The sequence below is a fragment of the Limanda limanda genome, chromosome 8 (assembly GCF_963576545.1).
Source record: "Limanda limanda chromosome 8, fLimLim1.1, whole genome shotgun sequence".
NCBI lineage: Eukaryota > Metazoa > Chordata > Actinopteri > Pleuronectiformes > Pleuronectidae > Limanda > Limanda limanda.
Genome location: NC_083643.1, coordinates 18047780 through 18071224, shown reverse-complemented (window position 1 = coordinate 18071224; position 23445 = coordinate 18047780). Strand labels below are relative to the sequence as shown.

The following is a 23445-nucleotide window of genomic DNA, read 5'->3' as shown; positions in this document are numbered from 1 at the left end:
GACATCTGAATACACTGGAAGGAGAGAGAGTTCTAAAGATATAAAATAAAAGGAGCTGAACGTCTTTGCTATTCTGCAACAACTTGAGGCTTACATTTTAAATTGTAAATATGTCTATAGTTTAAATTATTTTTTTCATGATAAATATATTGCTAACATGTCTCCATTTCTTGTAGTTCTTTCTCAACAATAGATGTATACAATGGTGTGATAAAATTACATATAAAACCAACATGGAACTGATAGCTGAATGCCTACAAACACCCCGTTCTGAATTTCTCTCAGTAGGCTCATCTTGGTTGTGGGACAGACTCTGGATACCGAGTGTCTGTTCCTTCAGTTTGCGAGATAATGTGACGTTTCAAGGATTATTCACTACCAGTCTACTTCACTTTATCTTCAATCATGGGGAAGTATAAGTAAATCTGGGACTCGATGTCCCTTCATATATGTCACAATTCACATATCTTAAAGTTAAATTAATTACATTAAAATGAATTCATCATGATCTTAAAGTCATAACTTTAGCTTTTTGAAACCTTCAGAAACTTTGTGTGAACAGTTCCTCTCAAAATGGACTCTTGCAAAGTCTAGTTGCAAGTATCAACATCACTGACATCAGATACCTCAAAGAGAAGCAGTTCTAGCCTGACCCTTAATAGGAAAAATGCTCCCCAGCCCTGGTTTGCCTTTTATTTTGAATAGAAGCCACTCAACAGGAAAACATCTTTATTTATCCTAAAATGTCACTGGTGATAGTAAGAAGAGTGTCTGCGTAAAAGCACTGACTCTCAGCAGAAACCTCATTATCAAAGGTGGTTAGAATCATAAAAGCTGCTTTCAATATTGAAGAAGCTATCGTTCCATTGGCAGTTGCTAGGCAACTACAGCAGCATTGCTGATGAGTCGAGGAGCAGGGGTATGGAGAGGCAGAGACTTGCAAGGGTATTTTAGAATGTGAGAAAAGCGTGTGATTTACCAAGGCAAACAGTGATGTATCTTATTTGGTGTTTGATCACAGATTTTGATGGGGTCATGGTAGTAGAGCATAACAAGAAGGGAAACATGCAGGGTGGGTATTTAGGCTTTTGGAAGATTGTTGTATTAAAGGGATACTTCACCAAAAATAAAATGTACTCATTATCCACTCACCACTATGCCGATGGAGGGATGGATGAAGCGTGTGAGTCCACAATAAACTTTAGGAGTCTCAGGGGTAAACAGTGATGCAGCCAAATCCAATACAATTGAAGTAAATTGCGACCGCTTCTTTAGACGTAATAAAACTACAGAAAAAAACATAAAATGCTTCTATACTGCTCGTGTGGTGTCATCCAAGTGTCCGCAAGCCCTGACATTAATAATCGACTGAAAACTGCATCCTTTACATCATGTTTTTTAGCCTTAATGTACTGCGTTCACGTACCCTCAGGCACACCATAGTTTGGCTAATGGCCACTATCATAGCCACTTCCGGTAGAGAACATATATCATACTATCATACAGAAGCTTCACAATTCTGTTATAGTAATTGACTGCTTATAGTGATCAATTTGGCCCGAGATAAGCATTATCACTATACACGGTTTCAACTGTTTGTATTCAACGCTCATCTTGTGGCTCCATCTACGATGGTACACTTTCCATTTGTAGGAAAAGTGAGCACTTTATGTTGTTTCCTGGTAGCACTTATTGTTTTTCCCTCGGTTATCTTTTAGAGCTGCCTCATCCACAGGAGAGTGGTTCAATAATTGCTCTTGTTTAACTCCTCTACAGAATTGCCCTATGGCGTAAGGCTGAACAATTAATTGTTTTCGAAATAGTAATATGGTAAAATGCAATGTCTGGATTGTAGAGACAACCCAGCCTACAAACCACGCATTAAGACCCCATCACCATCATTGTTATATTTTTCAGTGAAAATTTAATGAAAGAATTACTATCGGCACTAAAATGTTTTTTGTGTATTGTTTGATCCTACTGTGGAGTAGGCATCACTTTTTAGAGAGGTCTGTTATTTGGCTGTGTGTGTGTGCGTGAGGACAAAGTGGATGGTACATTATTGATTCAGTGATTCCCTCAATTGCTTGTCCCCTTTAACTCCACAGGCACTATTCACTATTCAGCCCAGTTAAACTTTAAACCACCATGTGATGTGATCACACCTGCCGTGACACCTGTCCACATCCTGACGTACTGATGAGTACTCATTCTTTATTACTATATAATTACAAGAGTATGTGGCACTCATGGGTTGGACCAACCCCATTTGAGAACTTGGCCTTCATTTTGATATAATTTACAAACTTTTGCGGTGACAGACATTTTTCCATTATCACGTACACACAACACGAGATGTGCTGCCTTATGATGAAATTCAAATAATATCAAAAATCATTATGAATTATTATCAATAATTTCTATTTGTTAGTGTGTTTGCTGGAGTAAGCTAAAATTAACTTTTTTCCACGAAATTAATTACAAGGATGGGACGTCAGCCAAATAATAACCTATTCAACTTTGGTATGGATCCTGACAAAGGTGTTGATAAAGGAATTTTTGTATCCTTCTATTGTGGTTTTTGGACGATTTCCTTCCTTTTCAGGGAATGATTCATGGATCTTAATGGAAAAAAAATTGGCATATTAAGGGGAGAAATAAGTTGCAGTTTTATTGAATATAAGGTTGGTCCTTGGCGCTGATATGTGCTCTACTGTGTGACTCCCACTCTATTTTATAGTGGAATACTATAACTGCTAAACAGGTGCAGTTGCAAGTTGGAATCATAACCTTATTGTAAAGATTGAAAACTAGTTTTGTAACCAAAAGAGTACTTTTATAACTCTTTTGTCATAAAAAGCTTGTTGGCCGAGCACCAACGTATCTTTAAAGTCTTTTAATCAATTTAACAGTTGGGATAAAACAAGTCATTGTCATTAGTGTTGTGTTGAGACATTGAGGAGCCATCTTAAGCGAGACATGAATATATCTTTAGCCAAGGTCAGGGCATATTGCTGTGTAGGCAGTACAAGCTGACATCGAAACCATTGTCCCCTTACCGAGTCCCATGTTGTCAGTGGAACTTAATCGATATGGAAAGTGAGACCCTCAGGTCTGTTCAATGCATTGACTCATTGTGGAGGCACCTACATCTGTTGGTCTCCTGACAGACCCACAGGACGTCTGGCTCCTGCTTCTAGTTTGACTTGAGGGGAAGGTTTTATGGGTTGCTGCTTGTATTTGCGAGACACGTGTTATGTAATTGCATTGCATAAATCAAGTCCTCGAGGGGATTATTTGTATATTGGTAACTGCATCTTCCTGCCTCTGCTCTGGAGAAGTGTCTGCTTTGGAGAGGGGGATAATCACAAAAGAAATACTCAACTGATGATTTTTACATAATGGAAATCCCCCCTCTCTTTGTATTCCATTTGTTATCCTCTACTGCAATATGCAGACTCTGCACACATTTGCTTGTCATTCCAGCTTCTCTAACCTTGTACCTTTTTTTTTTATCACCTCCTTCGTTAGGTGTGTGCACCATGGTGTCTAAACCTCACCCTCCTCTAATGAAGAAGCACAGTCAGACGGACTTGATAAGCCGCCTGAAGAGCCGGAAGATCCTTGGAGTCGGTGGTGAGGATGATGATGGTGAAGTTCACCGCTCAAAGGTCAGATAACAACACATGAACACAGTCCAGTCATTTTTAGCCTTTTTTAGGGGGATAATGCAGATACCAAAGGCAAATGGCTTCTGCATGAGTACAACAAACTGCTTAGTTATAAATATGAGCATGTATTAAACCATAATCAGATAACATTAATGCAGGTTATAAACAAGTAAATGCACTCAACCACAGATGCGGGCACTTACCCAGAGAAATGGATTACTTTTAAAAGCCTAAATAGGCTGCTAATTGGCTCATCACTCACAACCCATTGTGTGCTTTTGATCCTCATGCTTCAGTAAATCTAGATCACATTTTCCCATGAGTCCACACAGTTCCACTGAAATGGGACAGTCTCCCCAGAGAGACTCCCTGCCTCTTGCTTCCCATTTATTATATCATCCCTACCATACATTTGCACATTGGTGTGAACAGTGTACAGTCATGTGTACACCAAAACAGCACACATGCTGGTGCATATTAGTAGTCACACAATCACCCATCATAATCATGCATGTGGAGCACAGTTGCAGACTGATGAGAGTCTCTTGTCGGGGTTCAGAAGGCTTACATATCACGATTCGACAGATTTTTATTGTATCATTTCTAATCTGATGGCATTAGAATGAGCACAGGCAGAGCAAACACTTCCTCACTGAAATATTAATCAGGCAAGTGGGAGCAGGAAACGGAACAGAAGGAAGCAGGCATACGGTGGCTGATGGCATGTGATGAGATGTCAGCACCCTTTTCTCAGCCCTCCCGAGTGTTTGTTTTCTCTCTTAATGTCTTAGCAACTAGCCGAACCCTGACATCTGCCGCTTTGATCCCTTTCACAGAGCATTGGGATGGAAAAAGATAAATATAAGCTGCTTTCAGACATCCACTGAACTCCGCACAATCTCCTGACATTTTCCGAAGGGACTGGGTGTCTGAGATGTCTGAATCATTTGCTGTTGACATTCTCCTGAGTTAAGCCCAAGTTAGCCTTCTGAATCGAAGCTACGCTGTAGCCTACACGCAGACGTGACTTCACATCAACACTTGCTGTATTCTCATCAGGGTTTTTCTAGGGGGGTGGCTGGAAAATTTCAGGAAAATGTCTGAAGCAGCTGACTCAGACATTTGCATTCTCCCAATGGAAAATTTCAGGAAAATTGGGCGACTTTGCTGTTTTAAAAAAGTGAGCCTCCTAATTTTAGCTGTGACTTCGATTGTGACATTGACTGTTGTTCTGAGAGTGTAGTTGTTCCCTCTCTCTTCTACATTGTGCTGGTACTTGAGTCGTTCCATTTATCCTCGCCACAAGTGTTTGTGAATATGAAGTACGATGAGCTGCTTATAGTTGGTTTGGAGGGGAAACAGTTGACTTTATCCCTGTGGTACCTGTAAACAAAGGAGGGAAGTCCAGCTGCGCTCCACTGATTGTTCTCTTCCTGCTCCTTCTACAGTCCAGAGATAAGAACGCAATTCCTTTTGCTCATAGTCATAGTTAAGTGAGAGAGAGGTTGGTATTCATGCCACTGTGCTGTATGAGTGCAGCTGTGCTGGAGGCTTCTTTAATCCACTGGTAGACAGACTGCTTTAGTGTTGAGGTCATGTATAAACAATCAAACTCTGACAGCTCGAGCTTCGGCCTTCATAAATAAGAGACATAACAAAGTGTATGAATAATTTGTGGCCCAGAAGATGTCCACTGAGCCATAATTTATATTTGTTTTGACTGTGCAACATCCATCAGATGTTCACACTGACATGACAAATTGTGAACTGATTATTTTTCTCCCGGATATTTTCCTGCCCTCTGGTTGAAAAGTTTCACTTTGTTTACTTTATGCATCGGACTGAGAGATTGATGACAAATCTGGGTAATCGCAGCTGTGAATAAGCATCTCTTCCTGCAAACAGCATTGTGTATCGCTTCCTTTTCCTGTTTCTCCCTCTCTGCACATCTCCCTTCTGCTTCTATTCCACCCTGAGCCGGTCCTGTGCCATCGGTTGACGCTCGGCTCCCTTTGAGTCTTTCTTATGCCAGTCATGCATATTTATGTGATCTTGTCACAATCTGCCCCCGAAACCATGGCACAGGAAGGAGTGAATCACTCGGTCACGTGCTCACAGCTGGCACCAGAGACCCTGTTGGGGAGGTTGAAACACTGGGAGCTCAGCCCAGCCCAGAAATCTTTAGATTCTGCCTGATATTAGTGAAACGATTATAAGACATGAGACAAAAGCTTTTCTGTGCTGTAACCGACGCCTCCAGTCAGACGTGGAGGCTGACTTTCACAACATGAAATCCTATATAACCAAAAAGAGGGCAATCTGAATCTCATTCAAATTCATTATTAGGGCCCGAGCACCGAATGGTGAGAGGCCCTATTGAAACTGTAAGGATTTTTATTATTTCCCTTTGGGGGGCTTTTTCAGGGTCTAGACATGCTCAAAAAGTTATGAAACTTTGCAGGAAATTCAAGGTCTACGGATATTTTAGTATTCTGGAGTAATTTGAATTGGGCGTGGCAAAATGGCTCAACAGTGCCCCCTGGAATGCAGCCCCTAGGTTTCCCTTTGACCGATCTTCACAAAAGTCGTGGCTCACGTGTATCATGAACGGACAAAAAAAAAGGAGCATTATGAAAAACGCAACAAGAAGCCCGCCATTTTCTATTTAGTGGCCATTTTGGCCATATTCCACATTTTTACTTTGACGTACTTGTCCCAGGGCTTTCATCAGATCAACTTCAAATTTAGATGAGTGTCATCACAACAAGATGGAGATAAAAACTGATTTAGAGATTTTTCATCACACCGTGTGACCGTGGCGTGGCATCAAAGTTTGATTAAACGCCATCAAAACACGAGGTTCTGTATCTCGGACATATTTGGTTCAATCGAGTCCAAACTAGACATGTGAGACAAGAGTACCGGCCTGATGACATGTACACAAAAATCATGACTTAAAATCACAGCGCCCCCTGGTGGCTTCAGGAAATGTCTTGTTTTTTGCATGTCTTACACTTGGATTTATTCCACCTCATCCACTGACCTCAACCATGTCAAACTGTATCAAATGGGTCTCAAGACATTGAGAATGAAGACATAAGATTACTGTGACTTTTCATCAAGTGCATTATTAATGGAGTGGCATCAAAGTTCATCAGCTCGCCATGACACACAAAATTGCTGTAACTTCCGTGTTCATGGGTCCATCTCCCTCAAACTACATGTGGGTATTAACAGCCCCCCCCCCTGAAGATATTCAGATGGTTTTAAAGAATGGATGTGGCAAAATAACTGACTAGCGCCCCCGAAAGGGAAGCCCCGGCACTACGATTGGTCTACATCTACAAAAATCGATAGGGACATGTGTCTTTACATTACCAAGAAATACGTCTTTTGGATACATATGCTAGACCAAACAGGAAGCCCACCATTTTGGATTTGGTGGCCATTTTCAGCTTTTTCAGGGCCTAGACCAGGGGTGTCCAAACTACGGCCCTGCGGGACAACTGCGGCTCGCCATCCACTTTTAATTGGCCCGCATCAAATTCTAAAAATACAACAATATGTCACACTGTTTAAAGGCAGCTACAGTAAAGGCCGCTGCACTAAAGGTAGCTGCCTTTAAACATTTTGACATAAAGGCAGCAGCTGCTGAAGGACCATACTGTTGCTCTTTTCAATAGTGTGTTAAAACATGGTAAAAAGAGGAAGTGAAGGAGAGAAGGAGGAGCAGAGATCTGTTTCTGTTCGGAGGAAGTGAATCTGTTCTATAGTCTCTGGCAGCTGCTGAAATGGAGCAGCAAGGACAGAGAAAGATTCTGCTGTTTGATCTTTCTGGATCTACTGGAGGATCCGGTGGCTACTGTCTGCGGACACAGCTGCTGTAAGAGCTGTATTAACACCCACTGGGACAAAGAGGAGGAGAGAGGAAGCTACAGCTGTCCTCAGTGTAGACAGACCTTCACACCGAGGCCTATCCTGGAGAAAAACACCATGTTAGCTGTTTCACTGGAGGAGCTGAAGAAGACTGGACTCCAAACTGCTCCTGCTGATCACTGCTATGCTGGACCTGAAGATGTGGCCTGTGATGTCTGCACTGGGAGAAAACGGAAATCTCTCAAGTCCTGTTTGAATTGTTTGGCCTCTTATTGTGAAAAACACCTCCAGCATCATCTTCAGTCCCCTCCATTGAAGAAGCACAATCTGGTGGAGCCCTCGGAGAAGCTCCAGGAGAACATCTGCTCTTGTCACGACGAGGTGAAGAAGATGTTCTGCCGCACTGATCAGCAGTGTATCTGTTATCTCTGCTCTGTGGAGGAACATAAAGACCACGACACAGTGTCAGCTGCAGCAGAAAGGACTGAGAGGCAGAGAGAGCTCGGGCTGAGGAGACAAACAATCCAGCAGAGAGTCCAGGACGCAGAGAAAGACATGAAGCTGCTTCAACAGAAGGAGGCCTTCAATGGCTCTGCTGATAAAGCAGTGGAGGACAGTGAGGAGATCTTCACTGAGATGATCCGTCTGCTGGAGAAAAGAAGCTCTGATGTGGAGCAGCAGATCAGATCCCAGCAGGAAACTGAAGTGAGTCGAGTCAGAGAACTTCATGAGAGACTGGAGCAGGAGATCACTGAGCTGAAGAGGAAAGTCCATGAACTGAAGCAGCTCTCAGACACAGAGGATCACAACCAGTTTCTACACAACTACCCCTCACTGTCACCACTCAGTGAATCTACACACTCATCCAGCATCAGGATCTGTCCTCTGAGGAACTTTGAGGAAGTGACAGCAGCTGTCTCACAGGTCAGAGGTCGACTACAGGACATTCTGAGTGAGACAGAGACAGAGATTTCACAGATTGTGTCTCAAGTGGATGTTTTACTGCGGGAACCAGAGCCAGAGACCAGAGCTGACTTCTTAAAATATTCACAGAAAAACACACTGGATCCAAACACAGCAAACAGACTTCTGTTATTATCAGAGGGAAAAAGAAAAGTAAAACGTATGAGTAAACAACAGTATTATTCTGATCACCCAGACAGATTCACTGTTTGGAGTCAGGTCCTGAGTAGAGAGAGTCTGACTGGACGTTGTTACTGGGAGGTGGAGGTGGGGGTGAAAGGAGCAGTTTATGTAGCAGTCACATACAAGAATATCCGCAGAGCAGGAAACTCAGATGAATGTAGATTTGGATTCAATGATAAATCTTGGTCATTATGTTGTTATGGAAACTTGTATAGCTTTAATTACAACAGCATCAGTATTCCAGTGCCAGGTCTTTGGTCCTCCAGAGTAGGAGTGTACCTGGATCACAGAGCAGGTGTTCTGTCCTTCTACAGCGTCTCTGACACCATGACTCTCCTCCGCAGAGTCCAGACCACATTCACTCAGCCTCTCTATGCTGGAGTTAGGCTTCATTGTTCTGGATCCAGAGCTGAGTTCTGTAAACTCAAATAGACTTGAGTCATTAAAAGCAGTGATTTAGATTCTATGTGTAAATCTTTAACTTCTTTTGTCTCCATGTTTGTTGATCAAAGTTCGTCATGGTGACGTTTCTGCTCCGCACAGAGATCAGCTGTCAATCAAACACTGACCTTCCTTTATCACACATATTTAGTTCTCACTTTGTAAAGACAGAAATCTATAATGATATTAACATGAATGTGTTTGAAATAAGTAATGTTGCTGTTGTTTTCTCATTAGAACCCGAGCACCGAGCGGTGGGAGGCCCTATTGTATTTTGAAGGATTTGAATTTCCATTTTGGGCTTTTTCAGGGCGAAATTGCTGTAACTTCGGTTTTCGAGTTCAACTTCCCTCAAACTACATGTGTGTAGCAACAGCCCCAAGTTGTGGTAACATTGTCCAATTGACACAAAATTGCTCACGCTACATCAGAGCGTCTGCTTGAGCAGATCTATATGTCGGTGCGTGATAATAGTGATGGCGCCACCTACTGGCAACAGGAAGTAAGCTTTGTTTTACAACTATCATTCAATTTACATGAAATTTTCACATTGCGATAGCTTGGACCGTAATGAGCAATTAGCAGGCAAGGATCGACATCGTGTGATGGACACAGGAAGTGAAGCGTTTATCCTTGCCGCAGTGTGCAAAACACATGCAACGCAGAGACGTGCGCTTGGTCATCGATCGCTCTCTCAACCAACCGCTACATGCTTCAACGTGCGGGTGCTCGGGCCCGCCAGTGCTACAACGTAGCCCTAGTTGTGTTTATTTTCAGCAGCAGGAGTAGAACTCTCAGAGAGAAATAAAAACCTTGACATGGATGAAACCGTGATGATAGATTATATGTTGCCAAAGCTTTGTACAGTTCTGTCATATCCGCTGCTTCTGTCCTTGGGTGACGGCTTCTTTTGAACTGTGACAAATTTTAGATAGGACAAACTGCTTTAACGCTATGTATCATGTCTATCTGATACTTACCTCTTCACCTCCACAGGAGCTCTCTCTTTTCTTTCCTCCTCTCTGCCACACTCCTCTGCTCTCTCATCTTGCCAGGGATGCAATCAGCATATGCCAAAAAAATCGAAGTAAATCTGTCCTTTTTTGATGTGATGACAAGCTCATCAACACATCCCTGCCGAGAAGGTTATGTTTTCATCTCCATTTAATTGGCTGCCAGCAGGATTGCTCAAAAAATACTGGTCCGATTTCCGGGTGGGGCATGATCAAAGGAAGAACCGATAGTTATTTGTTTGTATCGAGCATTTTGTTTCTTCCAAACATGGCGATAAAGGGCTTTAGTCAGTGCCGTTCTAGTTTCTAAATGTATTTTGTGCATTGACTTATCCAATCATTTGAACACGCTTACCAATATCAAGATTATAGAAAAATCATTCATGATGTTTTCTATCCCAGAGGGATAGTCATCAATGGTCATTATTCCATATGGGGGGAGAGGCGCACAGCACAACAACACTATTGATCTCAGCTAAAGGCCAATATTCAATGCAGCAACAGATGTACAACAATCACTATTTTGATTACTCACTGTCTTGTTATCATAAGATTCTCTGCTCTCATTTGATTTCATCCCTTCTTCTGTTGTGCTCTTGTTGCTATTTCAAGTTTCTTTCATACCTTTTTTACACCAGTGAGTATACGCAGGTTTATTTTAACGCGGGTAAAAAAGGTGATGGAATTAGTCTTTTGCGTTCTTTTTCTATCCCGGTGAGTGATGCCTGACGTCTCCAACCATGCTTTCTTGCCAGTGTTGCATTTTGCGTGATTCATTAACATGCCGATGCCTCGAGGTCCAATGGAAATGGGATTCAGAAAACCCCCTGAAACCCCCCTGACCTGATCTATCTAGTATTAAGTTTTACTTTGAAAACTCACAGACTTGTCAAGCAGAAAACTACTTAGCAACTTACAGTAAGTTCCATGTATACGCTGCTGCCCAAAAAATCAGACACCTGTTCTGTATTTTCAGTTTCAGTTGTTTGAGAAGAGAGAAGTTTAATGATAAAGGGAAATAATTGAAAGCTGTGGGTGAAGTGGTTCAACTATTCAGCTCGGTGGGGTTTCGGTCTGGCAGTTTTCACAGTGGCATGAAAGTTGCATACCTGGTACATTTTCTTATTACCGGTATTGAAAGGAGAGCATGCAGGCAAACCTAGACTCTCCCCTACACATGCTTGTCTCCTTGACTGACTCTCAACTCCACCTTTACATGTAGGGGAGAAAGTAGCAGAGAAGCAAGAGAGATATATCCATCCCTTAAAACACTAAATCAAAATCTGCAATGTGGGGTTACTTTGGTCATTTTATAAATTAATGCAGGCTTGTCTTTAAGTACAGGATCCAGTTTCAACAAAAAATGTGGATCCAAAGTGGCTGCCAAAGGAGGAAACGCATATGACATGTTTGTTCTCTGTGGAGAGATAGGGTTCCTCAGAGAAGGACAAAGATTGGGTGTCCTGGACATTGTAAAGGTTGATCATAAAATGTACTGACAGGTTTCTAATTAGTTTTCCACATCTGGGATCTTGGCTTCATCTGTGTTGTCTGTCCGTTTGCTGACCTCTGACTTAGACAACAGACACACACTGACCTCAGTCTGACCCCATTGAGAAACATACACACAAACTTTCCTTGCTCCGGGGGCGGACATGTGTGAGTGTATTCAAGGCTCGGACAGATTCAGTCTGGCTCTCCTGTCACACACATATCATTTATTGGAACCATTTTTTGATTATTGTTCAGGAAATGTGACAATATTGTTTTTAATCAGTCAATCAAACAATCAATCAATTAACAGAGAAAATAATCAAAATCGATTTTCAAAAATGTAATTATTAGTCACTCGACTAACTATTATATCGCATTAGACACAAACTATAAAATATTTAACAAACCCCATATATATATATATATATATATTTATATATATATAATGTCTTGAGTACTTTTAATGCCTGGTACTTTTAATATTGTGGTGTTAGTACTGAAATAAAGGATGTGAATACTTTCCCAACTGGTACCAACAAAAAAACTGCCTGGTTCAACCATAATTAACATTCTGTTTTCAGCCCCAAGGCTCATTGTTGCTGATAAGAGCAGTTGGAAAATTCCATGTAGCATAAAACAGGATGCTTTATGTGACTGATATCGTCTCATGAAAATATTTTGCTGAAACCCTGCTCACAACCAACCAACATATATAATTCATGAATATAAAAAAAAAACGTGGTTGACTGTCTGCTCTGTACGTAATTTTTTTCCACTTGCCCTTTTTGTGGTTTGCCTCATTGCTCTTGTCTATTTGTAGTCTGAATCAGATTGTATCTGCCCCAGTAACATGCTGAATGTACTTCTGAACATCTTTTTTTTATATTTATACAGAAACTCTAAGGGGGATTTCCCAGGGGGGTTAATTAAAAGCAAAGGATGTGTCAGACACCTTTCTTTAATTCCACCACTTAATAGAATCAAACACATTTACATTTATTCAGGGTCCATATTGATCGTTTAGCGTGACTGTTGGATCTTAATCTAACCTGGTTGACCTTGGTACATGCTACTCTACTACATCATACCAGCACTAATACAGTTTTACATTCATGACTATCATGCTGGCAACATACTATGACTGAATGGTGTGTTTCAATCCTTAGTAGCTGCCTAGAAAATCAAGTTGCTGATTACTAACATTCCAGAATCTTCTAGCATCTGCGATAAGAGATGCTTATCATAACAGCTATGAAACATGTGGGTGTGTCTTCTCAATATTGCTTCATTCCTTCCTAATGACTTTTCACTAACTATTATTTGCCTTTTGTATTCAGCTGTGATTAAAAATGGGTTACTAAGGAACAGCGTGGCACACTTTGCTTTCAATTAGTTGAATAGTCCCCTCACCATTTGCTTCAGGCTTTAAGGAATATAAATAGAGTGCTGCGTGGTCCTGGCGTTGCTAAGATTAAGTTAATTTGTAGCTAAATGTTTTTTCTGTTGCCAGAAACATTTGAGTAGGTCGTTCATCCTGAATTGACTGTAAATGTTGTTATGACATTCCGGCTTAATCCTCTGGGGCTGATTAACGAGGTGAAGACATTCACAGTCTCTAATTAACATCCTAATAGGTCCTACTTTGACACCCGTCTTTTCTCTCCACCTCTTTATGTGCTTCATTCCAGGAGCTCGGTAAAGATGAGCTGGTGACGTTAAGTACACAATCCATGAAGAGTGATTCATTCGTGGTTAGGCGGTGCTTTGTTAAACATGTTGTCATAAGAAACCGTTTCCACGTATGACCTGCCCGGGCCTTCACACATGCACAACAAAATCAGAGATTGTCTGGGCGAGAGGAGTTCACACCTACTGGAAAAGCTCCCTCTGGTTTAGCTAGGGGTTGTCGACAGGGTAGCACATGCAGGAAGCAGGATATGAACACGCCCACTAGGTGCCTGTGATTTCCACGGGCAATTATCTGCTCCATTCACACATCAGCTCAATCGGACATTCTTCACTTGGCACCGATTAATCTCTGGTTCAACTAATTCTTCACTTTAGGATCATACACAGACAGATCCTTTGGGTAATGTCTACAAAGGTGAAGGGTTAGAGTGCATGTGTGAAAGCAGCCACTGATTTGTGTTAAGATGAAATGATTATTGTTACATTGCCTGTGTCATTTCCTTTCTCCTTATCGTTCCATGTTCTCTTGCAGATCAGTCAGATGCTGGGAAATGAGATGAAGTTTGCAGTGCGAGAACCAATCGGGCTGAGGTGAGATTTCAGCTGCTCACAGTGAACACGGCAGACTGTGTGTGTTTAAGTTCAACATCTTCTAAATTCTGAGAAAACAAATATGTATTAAGGGATTATACTCAATTTTAAGCCATGTCTTTCTTAATAGGGTGTGGATCCTCATCTCTGCAGTGGGTTTCACAGCTGTGGCCTTGATGGTAAGCGTTGCGCTGCACTCTTTATGTGAACAAATCCTGTTTTAAACCCGACAGAGCTCAATATCCTCTGTGTTCAGGGGCAGCACACACAAACGGGAAGACTCTTTTCAGTACTGGTGCATTCTGGGGCTATTATGGGGGCGTTGGGGAAATACAGAATGTTATCCGCTTATATTAATTTGACGGAACTGTGTTGTGCTTGTTTTCTACCGCAGGCCCTGGTGTTCCCTAACCAACTATACGAAGTTGCTTTTGAGGAGGAACTCTCCTCGCCCAGCATCTCCATTCGCCTTTATGGAGGAGCTCTGCTCAGTAAGTCCTCACTTCTATGACGCAAGAAATATACACAGATAATAAATTCATGAAGCTTTTCATGATTCCTCATGCATAGCTGCAGTACAGTGAGTATACTGGGCATACTAAAGTAAATTCACTGTACTGCAGTGATACTGACAATGTTTTCATATTGATTTACACACTGCCTAAAAATATACACTGGTTTACTGCTGCTCTTGTGTGATAAGGCCACTCAATGCATTCATAACAAGTCACACACAAACATTCAGATAATGAACAAAAACAAAAACACCTCCTGCCGTAACATCAATATTTACATTTACACGAACACCAATATTCTGATATTAACCTGATTAAGATTCTCATGTAAACAGCAGTTTCTGATAACTTAACTTGAACAAGGTAATACTCAGAATTAGCAATAATCGAAATAAGACTTAAGAAGGTGTATTCTGATCAAAGTAGGGCTGGGCAACGATTAAAAGTTTTAATCGCGATTGATCGCATGATTTCCCTGATTAATCACGATTAATCGCATTTGTATACGCAAAATCCAATAATGAATTAAAAAGGAGTGTATTTTCTTTTTTCCGGTTCCGCAGCAGTCAGCAACAGACTTTGACAAAATAAAAGCCTGACTTTCACAATAAAACAATAAATAATCAAACCTGAGTTAATGCGAGATAAAATAATTAATCGAGTTAACTCATCACTTGAGTTAACTCGATTAAAACGAGTTAACTTGCCCAGACCTAGATCAAAGTTGTTGTTGACATGTACAAATTAACTTTTCAGGCTTTTTATTGCTTCCATAAGAAATACACCAATCTCTACCACAGCAGATATGGTGATAGCATTTACAAAAACACAAAGTAAAATTATAGATGTACAACATACTGGAAGTTGAAGTATTCCAAAAAACAGAGCAAACAATCACCCCAAAAAAAATGTCTGTAGATTAATAATGAATGGAATATTTTATTAGCAACTTATGTCAACATCATAATCGAAATATTGTCTTATTCTGAGTATGGTTGTTAGTCGGAATATTGGTGTTCACATGAACACAGTCCTTCCCTGGACATTTAAATTCCACGAAGGCTTAAGAGGCTAATTCTCCAGAAGACTCACAGCAGTCGCCTCATATACCATGTCTATTTCTGGTGGAAACACAGTGGGAGACGTTAGAACAGTGTATGTACAGTGTGTGTGGGGGGTCTGATTTTATTGGAGGTAGTTTAATAGTCTGCATTCAAATTTTGCAGCTCGCTCTCTCAGTCATGCATTAAATGTATAATTTTTACCCCCCCTTGTCCGTGTCACGCCAACAACAGGAGACTATCAACGCTCATAAATCTGCCAGGTGTTTGTCGCGTTTGTTGCTCCGCTATTACGGAGAATTTACATTGTCATTATTTTAATGGCTTTAGTTTAAGATAGGACTTGTCAGGCAAGTCAGTGAGTCAGTTAGTGATTACAGGATCTAGGATGGCTGTGAGGAGAACAGCACGCCTGTGGCAGAGTCGCAGGTAGCACACAGCTTGTTGCTCGATGGGAAGTAAAGAAGGGAACAGAGGGTGAGAGCCCAGGCTTAAAATATATCCAGTGAAATTTCCAGGGCTGTCACTTTCAGCTCAATCAGGCTATTACATTTCACAGAACGTTGATACCTCGACCGTATATACCCAGAGTAACACAAAATATCTAATCTGTTTTAATATGTTCGCCTCCTCCCTCATGACATGAAGTGAATACTAAGGAATCACCACTTCCTGTCCTCTGACACGTCGTATTCAAATCTTAACAAGATCAAATAAAAAAATAGCCCTCTATCATTACTGCATTGCCTGGAGAAAGATACAACCTTAACTACATGGAATTGTGGATAAAGATATGAATGAACCAGCTTTCAATCTCATAAAGCCAACAAAAGACCGGCTCCTTTATGTAAATGTCAGCAGGGCTGTGGGGATTAGGAGGGATAAAAAGGGCGATGTCTTGCGAGACGAGGGGCGGTGAAGGGGCGAAGGATGGGGGTCGCATCTGCCACACAGATGGAACCTGGCAGGGAGAGGATACAGTCCATCACCACTCCCACCTTCTCTGCCCACCCCTGCTCGTCTCCACAGCCTCGTTGGTGTGCGTGCGTGGGCGGAGTGAAATACAGGAAAGTGAACGGGAAGAATGTCAGGGAATGAAATAATTTTGTACAGGCTATTATCAGAATCAATAAGTCAGGAGATTTGGCACAATCAATAGTCCAATTATCACCATGTGCACATGTCATAGATTGCAGTTTGTTAACTGCTGCAGTGAATTGCCCTCATAGTAGTTTGATGGTGGTGCTGTTAGACATGTCTTACGGCTTCTTTGCTGAAAAGCCTCTTCTATTTCGTTCTCATTGCCTCTACCTTATAAATTTACTTTTATCACGTCCTTTTCCAGGCTTGTCCCTCATCATGTGGAATGGTCTGTACACAGCAGAGAAGATCATCATCCAGTGGACTCTGCTCAGTGAAGCCTGCTACTTCGCCGTCCAGTTTCTAGGTGATTACACTTATCCAACACATAATTTGACAGTGATTGTTGTGTCTTCTTGCTCCAACCAGCACACAACCCCTGATTTCTATCTCTGGTATTGGCTTGAGTTTGTGTTGAAATGAAACTACAAGTCAGAAGGGATTCTGCCAGTGTTTTGAATGTGCGGTGATACTGCCCTCTTGAGTTCAGTAAGCAGAGTTGCAGCATTGCAGTTTGTTTCAGGATAGATTTTCTTGTCCGTAGTCCAGTGTTCACCAACCTTTTCAAGCCCAAGATCACTTTTGAATTCTAAACGTAAGTCTAGATCTTTCACCCTGATATTTTCCAAAAAGAACACATAGGAAGGTCATGTTTATTAGTTTTCCAATTTCTGTTAAAGGCTCAATGTACCAGCATAAATATACACAAAGAAAGGCAGTTATGGGATAAACTGAAATTCGATGTACAATATTATCCTTAATATCAATTCATATTTACAGCATGTGTTCAATGCACATTTTTTAGCTTATACATTTTTTTAACTCAGGTGAAAGAATAATTTTCTCTTTTTGTAGTGCTGTTTATCTCCCTATGTCACAAACAAAGCCATTTCAAAGTAAAAGCACTCCAGGGTTTCACTTTCTGAATCCATTTATTTGTTCTAACATTCATTTGTTTTTATATACAGTCTGCTTCTCACAGGGCATTGATTGTTATTGACAGACCGGAAGATGCATGTCTTCATACCGTAGAGCGCTGACATTTAGTTTGGTACATAATCTGACTTGTATTGAAGGAAATGTAGGAAATAAACCAGTTGTTCCTCCGGCAGTATCGTACACGCTGCCAGTGAGAACAACAGACAACCGACACTGTTGAGCAACCGCAGCCCTGGTTCCAAAGAGCCAAAATTCTTTGTTACAGAATTCCCTTTTTGTATTACTGTTCCTGCACTACAGCTGAAGATACTGTTCAGGGAAAAACCAAGAGGGAATTTCCCACCAAGAATAACACTTTGTATTTCCTCTTGAATTGCCTCAAGGCCCTTGTACACTCAGATTTTCAGGTCTCTGAATTGACAGCCACAAGAAAAACAAAAAAGAAATAAATAAACATCATTTGTATAGCACCTTTCATTCTAGAAATGTCGCTCAAAGTGCGTGACATACAATATAGATAAAAATAAAAACATGTTATTATGTAATTGATATAATAGAACAGATTTTAAATAACATAAAATGTTTAAAGTTTTCTTTTAGAAGAACTAGCTTCTCTGATAGCTAGCGGCCATCTCTTTCACATCTTTGGAGCGTGGTTTACAACAGCTGCATCTCTGACTTATTTTCGGCGGTTGATGGGAACCTCTAATAGACTTGCTGCAGATGAACTCGGTGCTCTAGAGGTGACACAGTTAACTAGAGAGTCAGCTCTCTCCTGGCCCATTCAGAACCTTGTATGTAATGAGGACCTTAAAGTCAATCCTGTGTGTAACAGCCAACTAGTACAGAGCAGAATTGGACTAATGAGATCTCTCCTCTTGGTTCTGGGTAACAGCAGAGCAGCAGAGTCCTGAATCAGCTGGAGTCTTTCTATTGCTTTCTTTGGGAGGTCTCTAAAAAGGGCATTTCAGTAATACAGTCAGTTGACTAATGAAGGCAGGAATCAGCTTTTCAGCATCTGCATAATGGCAGAGCCTTTGCTATGTTTTTTAGCGGGAACAATTTGTTCGTGTTAATGTGGACCTTCAAACTCCGAACCGAGTCTAAGATAACAAAAATTGTCAAATCTGTGTGATTCAATCGAAACATGTGGTCCAGGCTCAGACGTCCTCTAATGACCACTTGGACCTTTGGCAACCGAAAACAACAACTTCTAGTGTGACTTGTGCTACAACCCACATCTAAAAACCAACCAGTCATTACCACAGACAGTAAACTGGCAGTAACTGCAGTTTATACATATATATGAGCTTGTGTGACTCTGGCAAAGAAGCAAACCTTGTGCAGCAGTATTTTCAAAACAAAACCTAAGAGCGGCGCAGATGGACGACTCAAGCTGATGATGTGTTTCTACTCTCACATTATAAGCGTTTCACCCCTTGACCCCTCATATCTATTGACTAAACTGTGTGAAGTCTGCCACTGTTTTCACCCTGCATTAATTTGTTTCTATTCATTAATCAAACAATTTCGTACTTTCATATCTGTGCACTTATGTGTTTTAAAATGTGCTCTAAACATACAGAATTCACTCTGCTTGACTTGACTTTTGTTATGAATTAGGGCTGGGCAAGTTAACTCGTTTTAATCGAGTTAACTCATCAGTTATTTAACTCAGACAATTATTTTCTCTCGCATTAACTCAGGTTTGTTTATTTATTGTTTTATTGTGAAAGTCAGGCTTTTATTTTGTGAAAGTCTGTTGCTGACTGCTGCAGAACCGGAAAAAAGAATATAATTGGTGGATAAACAACCATGGATAAGGGTACGGAGCTTTTACATGGCCATTTTCATTTTAAAGTTCTTCCAGACGGCGGAGTCGACAGAACCAAAGTAATTTGTAGCCACTGCCAAGGTGAATTTTCTTATCACCGGAGTACTTCCAGTCTAAAATATCACCTGAATGCAAAACACACAGTTGATATCAGCAAATCACTCAACGAAACAGCGAGCGGAGCTCAATGCCCTGGCAGTGGCATTGAGCTTTAATTTTGTATTTGCTTTGATAACATTGTTAAGTTGAGATTTACACTGAATATTTTATTTAACTGATACTGTATTAAATGTTGATGTTAAAAGTGTTTGCATTGAAAATAAAATTGCGCTATACACTACTTTTTAATTCATTATTGGATTTTGCGTATACAAATGCGATTAATCGTGATTAATCAGGGAAATCATGCGATTAATCGCAATTAAAACTTTTAATCGTTGCCTAGCCCTATTATGAATACATCATATACTCATTCATCTCACGTCATTCATCTGACATGCCTTAGACTGGTTGTTTGATTGCCTGACACAGTTTCACACCAAGGTTTATTAAATTAATTTCCCACATCCATGTGGCATCCATGATCTTTGCTGCTTCCTACACCTCTTTAACACCAAAATTAGCAGATATATGTCGTTTTTTTCTTCAACGTCTCAAACGTGCCAGAAGCAGAGATCTCTCAAATCGCTTTCTAGCCAGTGTTGCCTCTTGCAGGTTACGAAGAAAAGAGAAAAAAGCTTTTGCATGTTGTTCCCAAGATGTGAAAAACAATAATTACACGAATGTTCATGGCTATTTATGTGCCGACGCTGGAAGTTCAATGATTGTCATAACATCGTGCCAGAAAAGATGCCGTGTCAGCCAAAAGCTGATGAAACCTGTCTACCGGGGAGTAACTTGACCTGGGAGTGAATACTGATTGTAACCATTCCCATTGCAGACAAAAGCCAGATGTTACTGGGGTTTTTGACCAGTGAATAGCACCTAAACAGAGACATACACTTGTAGTGACCAGTAACTCTTTCAATATACATCTATGTATGTGAGCCGACTTGGAAAATATGAACCTATAATTTCAGATCCTCTTCCCATACGTTAAAATACATTGTGCCTTTCACTTATGGTAAAAAAGTCATATTTTAAGCTGTAATGTTGCTCTGTGATTTCAGTGACATCCATCACATTAATGGAGATTGGGATCCTGCCCCATGCTGCCATGATCCTGCTCCTCAGCCGAGTGTTCTTCCTGGCGGTCACCATGGCCTACTATTACCACCTGGGCCGTAAGCAGAAGAAGATCTGAGCTGCCTTGTGTGATACTTCCAGGGAGGGGACAGCTGGGCAAAGATCACAAACGTGTGGGGTCAGAAGGTTGGATTATTGTTTGACTGGGGCTTGGAGCATCTCTTTGCCAGTGGATGCCCCCTGCCCCTTTCTATGGCACATAACCTATTGTGACCCCCGAGTATTCAACAGATGAGCACAGTCTCCCATTCCAGAGTCCAAAAACAAGGAAGAGAAACATCATAGTGAAAGTGAATTGCTCTCACTGGACTGTGAGGTCAAGCCCCTCTCGACATACATTCGTTCCTTGTGCAGTACTGAGTGCTGTTAGCAGTATATAGTGCATTGCATTCTTGTATTACCTAGTCCTGTGATTTAATATGTACAGTACAGAGTAATTTTAAACATCTGACTGTGTTCTAAATGTACAATTACACGATTTCTAGAATGGGTATTTCGTATTAATGTTTGGTTAAAAAAAGGCATCTGGACACGGCTTCTTGATCCCACTCAAGGACCAAGACTTTGTGCTTTAACGTGTTTCCTGTTTGCCGTTGATGTTAACACACACTGTACGTATTCTGAAGTGAAGCCTCGATGTGTGCGCTCTCGCATGCGCCCCTGACAAACTTCCCACCAATCGCACTAGATGGAAAAGCAGCATCTGTGATTAGTGTAGGATTCAGGTGCAGTCAGATGATCTAAACGCTTGTTGAGTGACAATGAACCCTTTCTTATACTGCTGAGCACACCATGGGAACTCCCTAAGATCAGTTTATACCCTCAATCGCGCCCATCAGCCGTTCACACTTAGACTTACCCAAAAGGAAATGCTGAATCCAAACAATGTTTTCAGGGAAATTGTGACTTTTTTTATTCTTTGAGGTATCAGTCATCAGATTCTACCAAAGTGAACAGGAATAGTTTTGTACAGAATATTTACACGTCTGAGATTAATATATGTAATGTTGATGAACGCACACGTGAGCTGACTCGAAAATGGGCGGTTCTCTCCTTGTTGTGTGTGCACTGTTCGACAGGACAGAAGCCCAAGTGATCTTACAGAGAGACTTTTACATTCTGACCTTAACTGTAGAGCTAGTGTCACATGTCAGGGTAAACACACCTGAACTGGTTCCTCTTTAGTGATGTAGCACAGTTTTTACACAAACCATATCCTTAGTCTTGCCTTAAAACTTCTTAAAAACAGTCATTAACACTGCAACCTACTTTTTGTATATATGTAAATAAAATTATTTACCATTTTGTGGTGTTCTTGTGAACCGAACAGGGAATTTGTTCAGTATTAGTTAAGATTTTTTAAAGTGACACTTGTGTTTCGACAACTTGCATGCAATATAATCCAGAAAAGTCAATAGCTCAGAAAGTGTAGCAAGCGACCAGCAACAGGAACGTAAAGCTGATAATAAAGATGGTAAATGTACGGATTATCCAAAAATGACTTAAATCTTGAAAAGGCAACATTCATTTATACGGTAGTTAAACTCCCTGTGCTTTAAAATTCAGTTAACACCCGATCAATATGTTCGAAACATTTTCTATCTTTGCCCTTAGGTACGTGAGGTCCTCACTCTGGTTCAGCACGCCAGCAATGCTTACTGCGGTTTCTGCCGCTAAAACTCTGCAGCACATCAGGCCAGTCAAAAAGACAGTTGACTCGTACAGTCAATTTAATTTGAAACATCATTCTGAGTCAAACAAGAAACGCTCTGCAGGACGCCTCCAAAGGTGGTCCATATTGTTGCAAATGACCACGTTGAGTTCTGCCCCAGAAGGGAGTGGTCCTGAGGTCCCAGTGATTGTGGGTTTGCAGTCGCAAGTCCAGCGTCGAAGGCAGATGTGCTTGTTACTTTGGGTGAGTTTTCAGTTCAGATAGGGAACGTGAAACATGGGTGAGGTCTTCCTTACTCCTGACAAGTAGTAATTATCCTTTTTTTCTGAGTGTTTAATTAAATGCAGCTCTCCTGAGTGACATTGTATGCCCCCACCTACTGCTCTGTCCTGGCTGGCACGGTAATTATTGAGTTCAAGAGAAATGCCGTTCCATTTCCGTCGATATTGCAGGCTTCAAATCATCAGCCTTGTGAAATGTACAGAAGTCTGTGAAGCTGGTTATTTTAGGAGGGATGGGCAACGTCGGGGGGGATTTGCGGCAGTAGGGAGACGAAGAAATGGCTCTTTCATCCTCCGCCTTTTCTGACGTAAATTAGTTGAGATATTACATTGGTAAGTTCTGTCCTTTAAATTTTAGAGGAATGGTAAGTTGAGCTTTTCATTCCCTCATGTTGATTAAAAATATATTGTACTATTGTGACTCGCATACCAGGTCAAACTGTTCCAAGTTGTAGCATTGTGTTTTTATGTAGCCTATATTTGTGCGATACTGTACCTCAGAAATGAATTGTTATGGATTTCCACTATTTAGTTTGAAATAAAAAACATTATTGTTTATTTTGAAGACTTTAAAAATGTTTCAATCATCTTTGTTCCCAGTCGTCTTGTCTGATGGAAATATGTTATATATAATATATTATTTTCTGAACTCATTTAAATCACAAGAAATCCAGTTACAAAAACTATATATTTTCACTATCACAACTTCTTAAAGGAAAATTTTGAATCTTTAAATCAATCTGTGTCCAACCAAACCAATATAAACACATTCAGTTTAGGAAAAACTGAAAAGCCTCATGTTGCAATTAGAAATTGTTTTAAAGCCTTAATTGAAAA

The 23445-nt window shown here is 40.8% G+C and overlaps 2 protein-coding genes across 3 annotated transcripts in view; both read left to right on the top strand.

The window, feature by feature from the left end:
- LOC133008636 (tumor protein p53-inducible protein 11-like) overlaps nucleotides 1-23184 on the top strand; it is a 42063-nt gene extending 18879 nt beyond the window's left edge. For both annotated transcript variants that reach the window (XM_061075880.1, XM_061075881.1), the window contains 6 exons: nucleotides 3532-3671; nucleotides 13863-13921; nucleotides 14052-14100; nucleotides 14316-14412; nucleotides 16843-16944; nucleotides 20580-23184. In XM_061075880.1, the coding sequence (XP_060931863.1) occupies nucleotides 3543-3671; nucleotides 13863-13921; nucleotides 14052-14100; nucleotides 14316-14412; nucleotides 16843-16944; nucleotides 20580-20713 (570 nt within the window). In that variant the 5' untranslated portion in view covers nucleotides 3532-3542 and the 3' untranslated portion in view covers nucleotides 20714-23184. The remainder of the gene's footprint in view (nucleotides 1-3531; nucleotides 3672-13862; nucleotides 13922-14051; nucleotides 14101-14315; nucleotides 14413-16842; nucleotides 16945-20579) is intronic.
- On the top strand, nucleotides 5748-9299 carry LOC133008635 (tripartite motif-containing protein 16-like). The gene is made up of 2 exons (XM_061075879.1): nucleotides 5748-5774; nucleotides 7476-9299. Exons 1-2 carry the CDS (start codon nucleotides 5748-5750, stop codon nucleotides 9123-9125), a joined length of 1677 nt encoding a protein of 558 aa, XP_060931862.1. The 3' UTR covers nucleotides 9126-9299.
- Nucleotides 23185-23445: the final 261 nt, after the last annotated feature.

Excerpts from the sequence above, each read along its gene's own strand:
- LOC133008635 (XM_061075879.1), top strand. The coding sequence starts at position 5,748 with ATGGCACAGGAAGGAGTGAATCACTCG. Across the intron at positions 5,775-7,475 it reads AGGAAGGAGTGAATCACTCG|GACAGAGAAAGATTCTGCTG; the intron begins GTCACGTGCTCA and ends TGGAGCAGCAAG.